The 13,956-nt window shown below is 41.8% G+C and overlaps 3 protein-coding genes across 8 annotated transcripts in view; all 3 read right to left on the minus strand.

The window, feature by feature from the left end:
• ngfb (nerve growth factor b (beta polypeptide)) overlaps positions 1 to 4,191 on the minus strand; it is a 29,851-nt gene extending 25,660 nt beyond the window's left edge. Inside the window, exons 1-2 of one of the 4 annotated variants that reach the window (XM_019359038.2) lie at positions 915 to 1,056; positions 517 to 587 (exon numbers count right to left, since the gene is read on the minus strand). The gene's annotated coding sequence lies outside the window, so the exon portion shown is untranslated. Of the gene's footprint in view, positions 1 to 516; positions 588 to 859; positions 1,057 to 4,128 lie in introns of those variants that run through there. The other 3 variants (XM_019359039.2, XM_025906985.1, XM_005458400.4) reach the window with 3 other exon arrangements.
• Positions 4,192 to 6,694: 2,503 nt separating this feature from the next.
• LOC112846842 (uncharacterized) lies at positions 6,695 to 9,692 on the minus strand. 3 transcript variants are annotated; one of them, XM_025907012.1, is made up of 3 exons: positions 7,349 to 9,692; positions 6,907 to 7,020; positions 6,695 to 6,757 (listed from the first exon to the last, which is right to left on the minus strand). In XM_025907012.1, exons 1-2 carry the CDS (start codon positions 9,236 to 9,238, stop codon positions 6,946 to 6,948), a joined length of 1,965 nt encoding a protein of 654 aa, XP_025762797.1. In that variant the 5' UTR covers positions 9,239 to 9,692; the 3' UTR covers positions 6,695 to 6,757; positions 6,907 to 6,945. The 3 variants fall into 3 exon arrangements, with proteins under 3 accessions (XP_025762797.1, XP_025762796.1, XP_025762798.1); XM_025907011.1 differs by lacking the exon at positions 6,695 to 6,757 and having other exon boundaries at positions 6,758 to 7,020; XM_025907013.1 differs by lacking the exon at positions 6,695 to 6,757 and having other exon boundaries at positions 6,950 to 7,085.
• On the minus strand, positions 9,397 to 13,560 carry LOC112846849 (uncharacterized). The gene is made up of 3 exons (XM_025907022.1): positions 13,256 to 13,560; positions 9,712 to 13,106; positions 9,397 to 9,551 (listed from the first exon to the last, which is right to left on the minus strand). Exons 2-3 carry the CDS (start codon positions 12,959 to 12,961, stop codon positions 9,397 to 9,399), a joined length of 3,405 nt encoding a protein of 1,134 aa, XP_025762807.1. The 5' UTR covers positions 12,962 to 13,106; positions 13,256 to 13,560.
• Between the last annotated feature and the right edge of the window lie 396 nt (positions 13,561 to 13,956).

A 13,956-nucleotide genomic window follows, 5' to 3' on the forward strand; every position in this document is an offset into this window, starting at 1 on the left:
CTTAAGAAAACAGCCTCTAATTTCATAGCTGTTTAACCATGTAAACTCCCTACTGCTCCCACTGTTTGAGTGAAAAGAAGTCTTTTTGTCAGCTATGCATTTTGGTTTTCATGTCAGCTGTTAACAGTAGACCAACTGCTCTGTTCCTCTATGTATTATTTAGCTCATTTAGTTCTGTTAGTAAACTCACTATACTTGGAAGATGTTCAACACTCCACCAAAGTCTGAGTACATTTCTCAGGAATGGGTTTAATAGAGGAAAGGAAATGAGTTCTTTAATATGTCCAAAATGAATCATAGTTTTGGTTTTGGTTACATTTCTAAAAGCAAATTTTATCTAAAAAGCATAGCGAGATGTCTCCAGTTTAATCACCTGCTATTATGCCAAGAATGCAATAATTTGTCTTAACTCTGTGGTACACATAATTTGAGAAAACTACCCTGCAGCTAGCTCATTTCCAGCCCAACATACCATGCAAATACACAAAGTCTGCAGGAATGCTTTGAGAACATTACCTAGCCCAAGGAGACGAGTGCAGGTCTGACTGCTGCTGTTGTAACCTGATGAGGCTAAGCCTCAACAGTATCTGAGGAGATGAAGCAGATGATCAGCTCCCTGTTAAACTTCAACACTAAACCCCTTTTCTAGGAATCCTTGGCAGGTATTTACAGTAAAAACAGAGAAACAGGAAATATTAAAATAGTTTTGGGCTGCATGTAAAAGTTTATCTTCTGCAATACCTGTTCTCCACACTAACAAGAAATATCTTCACAATTCTACAAAATTCCTTTGTTTTATCTGTGAATTGATTAGAAATTGCACATTACACACTAGACTATTTGTATGTATGTGATATACCTTTGAGGCTATAGTAGTTCCATGCAGTGTAGATGATGATAAAGTAGTTTTCTACCTGAAAAAAGCTCTAGTTTCTCTCACTGACGTACAACTCCCCACGCTTACTGAAATATATTCCAGTTTGTGTCCAACTCCAGAGAAAGCCAAGAGGGGGAAGAGCAAATTCTTCTGTGAATTATCCCACACAGTCCTTTCCGAGTCTTGCACTTGTTTGAAAATTGTTCTGAAAGTAAGTGAGAAGCTCTCAGAGGCTGCAAGCTCTGTGTGGCTCGCCAGTGCTTCAGGTCCTAGTGCCTGCCCCTCTCATCCTCTAATGGTTCATGATTCTCTGTATTGTGTGTTTAAGTATAGTAGCTCACATTCAGTTGTCACAGAATCCGCTTTCTAGGATTTCTTTGGCTGGAAAATTGAGCATCAAGACGTGTCTATAGTAACTACTGCCTTTGTGGCAGGGTCAAAATAAAAGGACCAACCATAAGCATGGTCACATGTGTTTGATGGAGTTTTTCAAAGCTCCTGTAGCAACTAATGTTGTACAATGCTGTGACTGAAACAAGCCAATCCAGTTGTTCTCCAGCCGTGACCCTCTTGAGGCATAAAGCCACTGCAAGTGACCAGGAAAAAGCAAGCTAAATGCATCTGATTTAGGAGGTGAAATAAGCAAATTTCTTGATCCTTCCACTCCAACTGTAATATCACCAATATTCAACTTGAATCTCACTCTCTCTCTCTCTTTTCTAGGTTTGCAATTAATAAATAAAATGGGCTAAACATCAGCATTTTAGAATCGTTATTGTGAGCATGTTGCCACTAGTATTTTTCCATATTTTGACTAACTGTTTTCCATTTGCTAATTTGTTACAACAAACCGCCATTTACAAGTCTCTTTTGGCAGCTACAGTAGCTCACTTCTGTTTTTCTATCCAAGCTGAAATTGTTTTAGAACCAAATTAAGAAGAATTAAACATCCTGCTCTGGAAGCTTCACAGTTGGTCTGTATCTCATTATGTAGCTGCAGAGGAGTCATTCTCTGATTATGATCTAGTATTAAAAAAAAAAATCTGTCTTCTCAAAATTTCCCACAAGTATCGTCTCAGCCAGTTTAGTTTTGTGATGTTCTTCTTCTTTTAAAGTGAGATAGCAGATGTTACTTAGAGACAGATGTTATCATTTTCTTTGCAATTAATAGTTTTCCATTGCAGATGTGCTAATTTGGCTAAGATTGCTGTCTGTTTTGTTGAACTTTTGAACTCTAATGCTGGAATAGATAATTTTTTTGTCTTAAAAAATAGATGCAGAACACCTTGATTTTATTTAGTGTATTAATTTAGTCTATTACATTTCTTCATCAAGTCACTGCCAGTGCTTATTTTGTCCCAGATGCTAAATTTGTAATTGTTAACAGCAGCCCTTAGATTGAAATGATATAAAGTTACAGAATGTTTCAAACACCAAGAGAGTGTGAGCAAATAGTGCTAATGTTTCAAGAAGAAATTTGTGCTTAAAGGCGAGATAGTGTAAACTAATCCAGGTGTGGAAAAAGTACAGATGTGGCAGTGAGTGTTTGGATCTGTGTGACCTTTCTTTCCCATCTGACCCCAACAAATTCAGCAAAAAGTCACTGGATAGTCTACGCTTTATTTTTTTTTCTTTTAAGTTAGATAATTATCCTTTTTTTCATTTAAATAAGCACTTTACCGTGTACCTATTTATGTTACTACCAGTCTTTCACATCTGGATCCAATAAGAACATATGGAAGCAAAATCTGCTTACCATATTACATTAGGATTACACTCTGGCTTTGATTATTGCTCTAAACTTTTCATGGCATCTCTGGTATTTTTAAGAGTGGCCATGGCAGTGATCTGAAAAGTGATCTTTCACAGGAGCCTCCTTGTAGCTTTTCTGTCCTACATAATGACTTGGACCCAATTTGCCATCCATTGACGATACAATTCGTCTTCACTTTAGGGTATATGCATGACCAGACACCCCAAGAGACCCATTAGATGAGTGGCTTCTTCCTGCTTTGGAGCTATTGGGCCTTGGGGATTTGGGACCTGGCCTGCCACTGACATCCTGTGAAACTCATTTACATAAACCTATTTAGTCGCCAAACCCAAACCAGGCTCTTCTGCTGTTCATCATAGTTTTTGGACATCTTCAGACATGGCCGGGAATTTGTGTAAAAGACTGGAATAAACGTAACCGAAGAGGAAACATGGCTGTTTTACTAGGCAGCTCAATTTTTCCAGTGTTTAGACATGACCTTGCAGTTTGGACACATTTTTGTGTGCTGTACTTACCAGACAGGTTGTGGGAGTGAAAGAAAAAAGCATTTTAAATGACATTTATTGTTACATATTGTAACATCTCATTGTGTTAGTATTTTAAATTGGCAGTAACGCATGGCCAGTCCTTGATATCCAGATGTGGAATCGGTTTGCATTGTATTAAGGTTAAAGAGTCTTTCTTCCAGTAACTGTGGTCTTTTCTGAAGGTCAGGATGGGATATACTGTACATATACTGTACATTTATTGTGTTACCTTTGATCAACGTAATTTGAGAATACAGATCTGTTCTTATATAAGTGGATGCAGGCTAGTCATGGAATGATTTGCTGTGTTATTAGAGATAAGCTATTCATGGTGTGCATGGGACATGAAAGTCAGAGTATTAGTATCTCATGTTTCAGTAGCTCCAGTGGGAATGTCAAGGGGTTGTGTGGTTTAAAAAAAACAACAGTTATTTCAACATGCAGTTTGTTAACATGAAAAATCAATCAATTATAAAATACATGAACTGTACAAAACAACAAAGAATAATAACTTGGGCCCCACTTTATCCCCTTTTCTGGTAAAAACTTGAATGTATCCTTGTGGACTTAAAATAATCCTCCAGGATAGAGTGGTTCTTGGTAAAGAAATTACACCCAGGAATGAAAAAAAGTATTGATACACATGCGGCAATAAATTAGTGGATCGCTTCCAAACCTAAATTAGTTTTGGCTAACACTGTGTGAACTACCAGTGACTACAGTGGTGTTTGATGGTGGACCACAGTCCGTCAGTCTGTTGGTTTGTTAAGAATCACAGTAACTCCCAATTTCTTCAAAGAAAGAAAGTGTGCGCACTTAGGCAATCCACATCTGGCCTTCATCAGCGACATCAGCTCAGGCCCAGCATTTCAACAGACAGCTGACTTTGTTGAGCTGAGCAGGAAGTGAGGGCTTAATCTTCATTCTATGAAACATTCAGATTTGATTACCACAAAGACAAAGCAGAGTCAGATGAGGAGCAGGTCATCTTTCTCAGCCAGAATTAGCCTTCTCCGTCAACGGTGTGCTTGCACTCGTTTCAGCCCAGCAGCAGCATCATGTTCAATCTTCATCTGGGTGTGTGAAGAAAATGAGGGCCAGTCAGTTTACAATTGGCAGCTCATACACTCTGTTCCAGGACTTAAAATATATTGTTAATGTAGCCACAGTTAATTTAAGGATAGGCTACATCACAGCCCACAGTAGCCTACTTAATCTGAAACACAAGTGCCAAAAATGAGAATCTTTTAAAATGTACATAAGTGCTTTTCACAGATTATCTCAAACAAATTGAGCCACCTGACCTAAGTAGTGATCTGAAGGCTCTGCGCTCAGACCACCAGCCAAAACCAGGCTAAGCATGTGCCCTGTGACCTCCACTCAGCCCAGCTCAGATTAGCCTGGGGCCACCAGGCAGACAGTCTTTCAGGAAAGGCTCTTTAACCTCAGAGGACAATGGCTGTGTTGTCTATGACAGAAAGAACCATTCCTGCATTGGATTAAATTTCTCTGAGAGTAGAAGAATTCAAAAAATGTGTCTTCTGTTCTACGTAATATCACGTCAAGCTTTTGGAGCCTTTGCTGTCTTGGCTACTCGATAGTTCTCAAATCCATGTTTGCAGCTGGCGAAACATCTGGAATTTAAAGTCTCTCCACAATTTCCCTTCATTTAAAATGTAATGATTTTATATCTTTTTATAGGCTACACCAGGTCCTCGCATGTGTGCATGTGTTGGGTTCGGGCCGTACTGTACTTCCTGTTCAGCCATGTCTGTTTCTGTTAAATGACATGACTCTGAGCACATCTGTGTTTACAGCTGTGTGATGATGATCGAGGGATCTATTCTCTCTTGTTTGTGTTTGTTTAGAAAGAGTTTGGTGTGTGTTGTTGGTGGGAGGTTGTGTCGCTCAGAGAGAGCTGACTGCTGACAGATGAGTTCTCATTTGCCACAGATGTCATGCGGATGTGCTGATGGTGTTTCATTATTTTTCTCGCTGGTTGCTTCCCTTAAGGCGGGATGAATATGTAATGTCACACTGTAGATATGCTTAAAACCTGTCTCTTATTGTGTGATCTCTTTAGAACAATATACAGTTTTGTTTCTTTATTTATTTTGCTTCAACTACATTTACTTCTGTTTTTTCATTAATGTGACCCATTATTTGCGATTACAAATGGCATCAAATAATTGGAATATTACTTCTGCATATTTTTCTTACAAATACATTTTTAAATTGATATCCTTCTCATTTCCCACTGGTTTCAACTGCTTTTTTCTACTTCAGCTCCTCCAACCATATCACAACCTTGAATTGAGTAAACATGGATGGATGGAACTAACATGATATATGATTTTTTACTTTTTTGCCACCATCAAGGTACAAATATGAGACTGATTTAAAATACAACCAAGAAAATCTGGACAATTTCAGATGGCATATTTGTCAGCAAACTTTCATTAATCATTTCATTATCCTCTTTTTTAATCTCTTGACCTACAATCTTAGACATATTACTATGCATTAATAATTTGCGACCATGACTCAAATGTTTTTTAAAAAATCTTCACAGTTATGAGTCTGTTTAGCAAAGAAATTACTGCAGAAAGACAAATGAACTAAATGATGCAATGAAGTATAAGCACACAGTATATAGATTGTCTGTCACAGTGGAGTTTAGTCAAGATAGTCATTGATTTCTAAAAGATCTCAGTGTCAGAGGATATAAGTCAGTCAAAGTAATACTCAGCTACAATAGGGGTTTGTGATATTGTCTGCTACTCTCTACAAGGCGCTATATCTCTGAGCTGGCTCAACTCCCACCACTGATGCCCTGCGGCACTGATTCAGTGGCCGCTGCCCAGCAGTTTAGTGCTGAAGGATGGTACACTGAATCAGTCACAGTTTGACAGAGGAGTCTGCTGTGACATATACCAAGATTTTTCTGCGAATATTTGCTGTCATGCACTTGGAATGTTTCCCAACATTAAATGTACTTGTTGTAAATTGACTGTTTAATTCAGCACAATTTCCTCAGTCATAGATACAGACTTCTTTGTAAAGTCTCAATCTCATATTTTATAACATTTTTATGTTTTTTTTTCTTATAAACCTAACATATTTTTAAATCTTAACAAACAACAATAGATGCAATTTCCATTTTTTCCAATTTTTGCACTTTTTCAATCTGCTCTGCAAAGACCCGTAAGCTCTGCTCACTTAATCATATTGGAATTGCATTTTCATTGCATTAATAAACTTTACAAAAATATATTAGCATATGTAATTGATTTTATTGGTTGACTAAATTAATCAGAAAAAAAAGACAAAAAATATGTCACAAACTCTGTTTTTCTTTCCTCTATTTTAGCTCTCTATGTTTGATCCAACAAGTCCTTGGGTTTGCCTACTGCATTACTTTAATATTGATCAATGAAAACCTTTACAGCCATCATAAAGCCTGACAAGTAGTATAGTGTTTTCAACGAGGATGTTGGTGACACCGAGTTAAACCACAAATGAAGACCCTGGAGTTTAGTTGCAGCTTGTTTAATTGTCTCCATGAACATGTGGTGGAAACTGAAATGACAGAAAATAAACTCCATCTCAACAGGTAGAAGCATGTTTACATCAATAAAGTGCATTACTCTCACTAAAACATTCATGTTAGCAAAATATACATTAATATCCAAAGCTATTTGTATAAACTGTCATATAAAGCAACTTACGGCGTTCCAGCCTGATAATTCAGAGAAGATGGCATCTGATTACATCTCCATGCTGCCTTCTGCATGAGGAGCCTGTTTCTCAGCAAAAACAGTGTTTGACCCAAACCGGAAGTGCTTGACCAGAACCGGAAGTGCGCCGCCAGAACAGGAAATACATTCTAGCGATATTTTCCTTTTAACTAAAACGTATGTAAAGCATGAATTATTCATTTTAACAACACATATCAATGTTTTAGTGACAAATCTTTTTAGAATTATTTATTTCAAACTTATGAACCTATTTATTCAGAGAAATGCCTTAAGGGCAGCACACTCCCCGCCTGGCCTCGGGAGGCCACTATGCTAAACAAACATTATGCATTCAGTCCTTTGGCATGAGGAGGATAACTTCTGTAACCGGTCGCATAAATGTCTTCATGCACCCTTGATCGCATGTCTTTACCTCAATTTTCCTTACTCGATCGTCCTTGCTTGGGAATGTGGCAGTGACCCTGGCCATGGGCCAGCTGTTTCGTGCAACCTGCTTGTCCCTTAGCAGAACCAGGTCGCCAACTTGGAGGTTTCTGCGCGACCCGGTCCATTTCTGCCTTTGCTGCAATGTGGGTAGATACTCTCGTCTCCAGCGTGTCCAGAACTGATTGGAAAGGGCTTGGACCCTTCTCCATTGTTTGTTGTAGAGGTCTTTATCCGAAAAGTCTCCAGGTGGGGGTAGGAGGCAAGATTTTTGCGTAAGGAGCATTGAAGGGGATAGGACGAAAGGGTTCTCTGGATCAGAGGACACTGGGACGAGCGGCCTTGCATTTATTATGGCTGTAACCTCAGCCATGAGTGTGCATAACACGTCATGAGTCAGTTGAACCTTATTTTGTAGTAGCATGGAGTCCAGGATTCTGCGGGCGACTCCGATCATGCGCTCCCAAGAGCCTCCCATGTGGGATGCATGTGGTGGATTAAACTCCCAACTGCAGCCTTGGATAGTTAGGTACTGTTGGAGTGATTTATCCATTCCAAGTTCCTTTGAAGTGCTAATAAAATTGGTGCCACGGTCAGATAGCAGCTGTTTGGCGGGGCCTCTCAGAGCGAAGAAGCGGCGGAGGGCGTTTACGCAGCTGGACGTGTCCAGAGATTCGATTACCTCAATATGCACGGCTCTCGAACTCATGCAGGTAAACATGATGGCCCACCGCTTACTTTCAGCTACTCCACCCCTGGTACGCCTGGTTGTTATGGACCACGGTCCGAAGACATCAAGGCCGACGTAGGTGAAAGGAGGACAAGTTTTTAGGCGTTCAGGTGGTAGGTCCGCCATGAGTTGTTGTTCTTGTTTTCCACGTAGTTTGCGGCAGGTTAAACATTTGTGGATCACTGAATTGACTAGTTTTTTGCCGCCTAAAAGCCACAGCCCAGCAGCTCTGATTGCTCCTTCCGTCAGATGACGACCTTGGTGCCTTGTGAGCTCGTGGTAATGGCGAGTGATCAGAAGGGAGATGTGACTGTCTTTGGGAAGAATCACTGGGCTCTTTTCAACACTCTCAATTTCTGCGTGTTTGAGACGGCCTCCAACAGAAATGAGACTGTCCTGTAACATTGGGCTGAGCTTCTTGAGGGGGCTCTGTTTTGAGATTGGCTTGCCAGCATTGAGGGCAGAAAGTTCCTTCTCAAAGTATGCCTTCTGCGTCTCTTTGAAGATGACAATTTTTGCTTGAGCAATCTCCTCTGGAGTTTGAGGCAGATGACATTTGTGCCAGCCTTTGCATTTTTTGTTTGGATTAGTCCCATTGACGGACTTTGCAATGTGGATAAGATTTGCTATGGCTCTGACTAAAGACTTAAAGGTAGAAAAGTGCTCAAAACGCTTACAGATGAGTACTTGGAGGTGAGTGACATAAGTTTTTACTTCTGGTCTAATTTCTGAGTCCTTATCTGGTTCAATCAGGTCAAATATTCCACTCAGTTGTGCTATCTCTGCGGCAGGATGGTGGATGAAGGGTGGTCCGGTGAACCAGGTGGACCTTTTTAGTTGGAATGCCGACAACGACCTAGACGCATGGTCTGCTGGATTTTCTTCTGTGCGCACATAGTGCCACTGTTCTGGCTTTGATGACTGGCGAATGCGCTGTACTCTGTTGTGAACGTATGTGTAAAACCTTTTTGACTCATTACAGATGTAGCCGAGCACTACCTTACTGTCCGTATAGAAGTGCACTGCATCAAAGTCTAAGTCCAACTCATCTTGAATGAGGTCAGCCATTTCTGCTGCCAAGACAGCTGCACATAGTTCAAGTCTTGGTATTGTAGGTTCTGACAGGGGGGCTAGTTTTGCTTTGCCCATTATGAACCCAACCTCGACCTTCCCATCTGTTTGAATTGCCTTTAAGTAGGCTACAGCTCCTATGGCCTTAGTGGATGCATCTGAGAATAAACACAGTTCCTTGCGCTCTGCTTGACTTAGTGAGGTGGAAGTGTAGGTTCTGGGAACGTGTAGTTCTCTTAGATCCTGAAGGGAATTTCTCCACGTTTCCCATCTGCTTTGTTTGTCCTCTGGAAGGGGTACGTCCCAATCTGAACATTCCGAAGTAAGCTCTCTGAGTAGGGCCCTTCCTTGGATTGTAACGGGTGCCAATAGGCCCAGGGGATCGAAGACGCTATTGACAGAGGACAATACGCCACGGCGAGTGAATGGCTTGTTTGAGGTGGCCACTGAGTAAGTGAATGTGTCTCTTGTTATTTCCCAAATGAGTCCAAGGCTTCGCTGGGATTGTGTCTCTTCACCACTTAAATCTAAGTTTTTAATGACAGGAGCACAATCTTCCGGGCAGAACGCCTGCATAACTGCCTGAGAGTTGGAAATGAACTTATGCAGGCGCAGGTTGGATTCAGCGAGTGAGGCTTGTGTTCTTTGAAGCAAGTCTATAGCCTCAGCAGGGGAGGGGACAGAGATCAGGCCGTCATCTACATAAAAGTGCCTCTCCACGAACTTTACTGTATCTGCACCATAGTCTTTCAAACCTGCTCTGATGGCCTTGCGTAGTCCATAAATGGCAACAGCGGGGGATGTTGAGTTGCCAAACACGTGGACTTTCATCCGGTACTCGACAACTTCTTTGTTTAGGTCATTGTCCCTATGCCACAGAAAACGGAGGAAGTTGCGGTGGTCTTCCCGTACCATAAAACAGTGAAACATTTGCTGTATATCTGCCATGATTGCAACACTTTCTGTCCGGAAGCGGAGAAGAACTCCGACAAGTGTGTTGTTTAAATCAGGGCCGGTAAGGAGGACATTGTTAAGTGAGACACCCAAGTACTGGGCACTAGAATCGAAGACAACCCTGATCTGATTGGGTTTTTGTGGGTGGTAGACTCCAAATGTTGGAAGATACCAACACTCTTCTCCCTTTTTCAGTGGGGGGGCCACCTCAGCGTGACCATTGGAGAGGATTTTTTCCATGAAGGCCACATAATGCTCCCGCATTTCAGGTTTCCTATTAAGGGTGCGTTTTAAGGAGGAGAACCTTGTGGCTGCCTGCTGTCTGTTGTTTGGTAATTGCTGGCGGGGTTCCTTAAATGGAAGTGGGGCGACCCAACTGTTGTCCACGTCTCTGTACATAGCATTGTCCATCATTTTCAGAAAGAGAGTGTCCTGTATTGAGTGAGCTGGTTTGTTGTCGTTATCTGTCTGGTTAAAAACCGTTTGACCCAGAGTTTGTTCGGGCGCTTTACCCGGCCTGTTTGTGTGTGGCATTTCTTTGAGTTGCAGGAGGCTGTTACATGGTTTGAAAACTGTAGGGCGGCCATTTTCCAGAATGACTGTCTTCAGGGTGCTGACTGTAGGCCTATGAACATTGCCCAGACAGACCTCCCCAACTACGACCCACCCTAGATCTAGGCGCTGGGCGAAGGGGGCATTATGGGGGCCGTTAATTCTCTGCCTGACCTTGTGTGCCTGTAAAACGTCTCTCCCTAGTAGCAGGAGTATTTCGGCTTTAGGTTCTAGCTCTGGAATGTACTTTGCTATGGTTCGGAGGTGCGGCTGGTGTAGCACTGCGCTGGGAGTTGGGATTTCACTCCTATTGTTAGGAATGTCCTGACACTCTATGAGTGATGGTAGAGGGATAACTATTGACCTATCCAGTGACTCGATATGGAAGCCTTCAGCTATTTTACCCCATGTTTCTACAACACCAGAGCATGTTCTAAGATTGTAGGAGAAAGGTTCACTTTTAATGTCAAAAAGTTCGAAGAACTCAGGCTTGGCTAAAGAACGATTGCTCTGATCGTCTAGTATTACATATGCCTTAACAGCTCTGTCCTTGTAACCTTTAGGGTACACCCATGCAAGACATATCTTGGAACATGAACGTCCCCACTGACCTGGACCACACACGTCTGTGCAGCTTGTTGTTACATCGACCGTGTCGTGACTGTTTTCTCTCTCCCCGCCATTCTCTTGTGCCGGAGGTAGAGCCTTGTTGGTCTGTGGTGGAGGACCGGGATGCATGACTGCGTCGTGACTTGTGCTGTCACATTCAGAACACTTTATAGAAGATTTGCATTCCTTCGCAAGATGAGTGTCTGAAGAACAGCATCTGAAGCATATTCCTTTCTCTTTGAGGAAGGCCTTCCTTTCGTCCAGTGGTTTATTCCTAAATGTTCTGCATCTTTTGAGCGGGTGTGGCTTGTTATGCAGTGGGCAGTTCCGGTTAATGTCCTTGTTAGGGGGAGAAATATTGGTTTTGTGTACCGTAATTGGTTTGCTGGAATTTAAGTTTTTTGCAAAAGGTTTTTCTGGTTTTAAGTTTTGCTGGTGGAAACTTGGATCATTGCGTTTCTTTGCCTCTTTACATATGAATTCACAGAAGTACTCAAAGGGTGGGAAACAGCCTTGGTTGTTCTCTTTATATTGAGAGCCGTGTGACATCCACCTCTCCTGAAGTCCATATGGGAGTTTGTCTACGATTGGGCTAATTCCACGAGAAGTGTCCAGATAGAGTAGACCAGGCAGATGGCCGTCTTCCTTAGCGCCTTGAATCTCTTGCAGTAAATCTCCTAGTTCACGTAGCTTGACATGATCTTTGACTGTTAATTTTGGGAAACTGTCCAACCGTTGGAAAAGTGACCTTTCGATTATTTCTGATGCTGCATAACATTCATTCAGTCTTTCCCATGCTTTGTATAGAGCTAATGTGGGGTTGTTGACATATACTGAACGTATGCGTTTCACCTGATCACTTGACTCCCTCCCTAACCACTTCGTCATGAGATCTAACTCTTGAATGGGGGTGAGTTGGACCTCAGCTGTTGCACTGGTAAACGAAGAGCACCATGCTCTGTAGTTCTCTGGCCTGTCGTCGAACTGGTAAAGGCCTGAGATTATTAAATCTCGACGTGCCATGTATTGGGCAAAGGGCTCTGCTGGATTTAAAATGCTGGCTGTGGTGTTACAGTCATGCTGAGGTATGAATGGTGAGCCGCATGGGTTGAGAGAGGTGTTTTGTTTCTCCACTTTAGGTTTTGTTCCACCTTTCAGCTGGCTGGGCTTATTTAGAGCAGCGATATTATCTTTGGTAAGCCTTGTTTCAGAGTTGATGGGTTGTGGCTCTAAATTGCCTTCTTCAGAGGGATGCCACGTTACAAATGTGTTGGGTGAACTTGCTTGGGGGCAAGAAGTGGTTGGTAATTTTCGTGGACTGGGAGATAGCTTGGTGTCCATTTGAGATCGTACATATTCATTCGTACGTTCTAATTTTACACTTTCTGATGGAGATTTTCTACTCTCAGGTTCTTCTTGTATTGCTTCAGCTTCCTCTAGCACTTCTGCTTCAGCTACAGCAGCATCAGCTTCCCTCTGTAATGTTAACACTTCTAATTCTGCATCTATTTTTGCCTTTTCCAGTTCACTTTGAGCTTTTTCAACCTTTAACTGTGCTTCTTTTGTTGCATAGCATGCTCTCACCTTTGCAGCCTCCGCTTTAGCTCGAGCATGGGCAGCGCTTACTGCTGATCCAGATGAGCGGCTGGTCCTTAAACTGCGTGCAGACTTGTTACTGGATGCCATTTTGACCGTGATGAATCATCAGTAGCCGCCTTTTCACTATAGTGTTTTCAACGAGGATGTTGGTGACACCGAGTTAAACCACAAATGAAGACCCTGGAGTTTAGTTGCAGCTTGTTTAATTGTCTCCATGAACATGTGGTGGAAACTGAAATGACAGAAAATAAACTCCATCTCAACAGGTAGAAGCATGTTTACATCAATAAAGTGCATTACTCTCACTAAAACATTCATGTTAGCAAAATATACATTAATATCCAAAGCTATTTGTATAAACTGTCATATAAAGCAACTTACGGCGTTCCAGCCTGATAATTCAGAGAAGATGGCATCTGATTACATCTCCATGCTGCCTTCTGCATGAGGAGCCTGTTTCTCAGCAAAAACAGTGTTTGACCCAAACCGGAAGTGCTTGACCAGAACCGGAAGTGCGCCGCCAGAACAGGAAATACATTCTAGCGATATTTTCCTTTTAACTAAAACGTATGTAAAGCATGAATTATTCATTTTAACAACACATATCAATGTTTTAGTGACAAATCTTTTTAGAATTATTTATTTCAAACTTATGAACCTATTTATTCAGAGAAATGCCTTAAGGGCAGCACAAGTAGTTTAAAGCATATCAGAAGAGCCCAGCCCTCTCACCAGGCCTAGTGCCTGGTGGTTAGTGCCTATTATACTATTGCCCCAAGGCATTAAGGACCTCCCACTACCATGTGAACATGCATGCATGACATACACACACACACACACACATGCACACACAATCGCACACAGAGGATCAGGTGACACTCTAGCCTTTGAAATGTTGTATGCGATCAAGCCTTCCGCCTTTGCCAAGTGAGTAAAATGCAGGCCTGTGTCTTTTTATAGGAAATTTCTCTCTACTATCATATTGCAGTTGCAGAAACACAAACGGGGTAGACACACTAAATGCTGTACACTTATGGCCAACAAAATGTCCTTTTTTTCTCTTTCCCCATCAAAGAGCCCCT

This window comes from Oreochromis niloticus, linkage group LG5 (assembly GCF_001858045.2).
Source record: "Oreochromis niloticus isolate F11D_XX linkage group LG5, O_niloticus_UMD_NMBU, whole genome shotgun sequence".
NCBI classification, from domain to species: Eukaryota; Metazoa; Chordata; class Actinopteri; order Cichliformes; family Cichlidae; genus Oreochromis; species Oreochromis niloticus.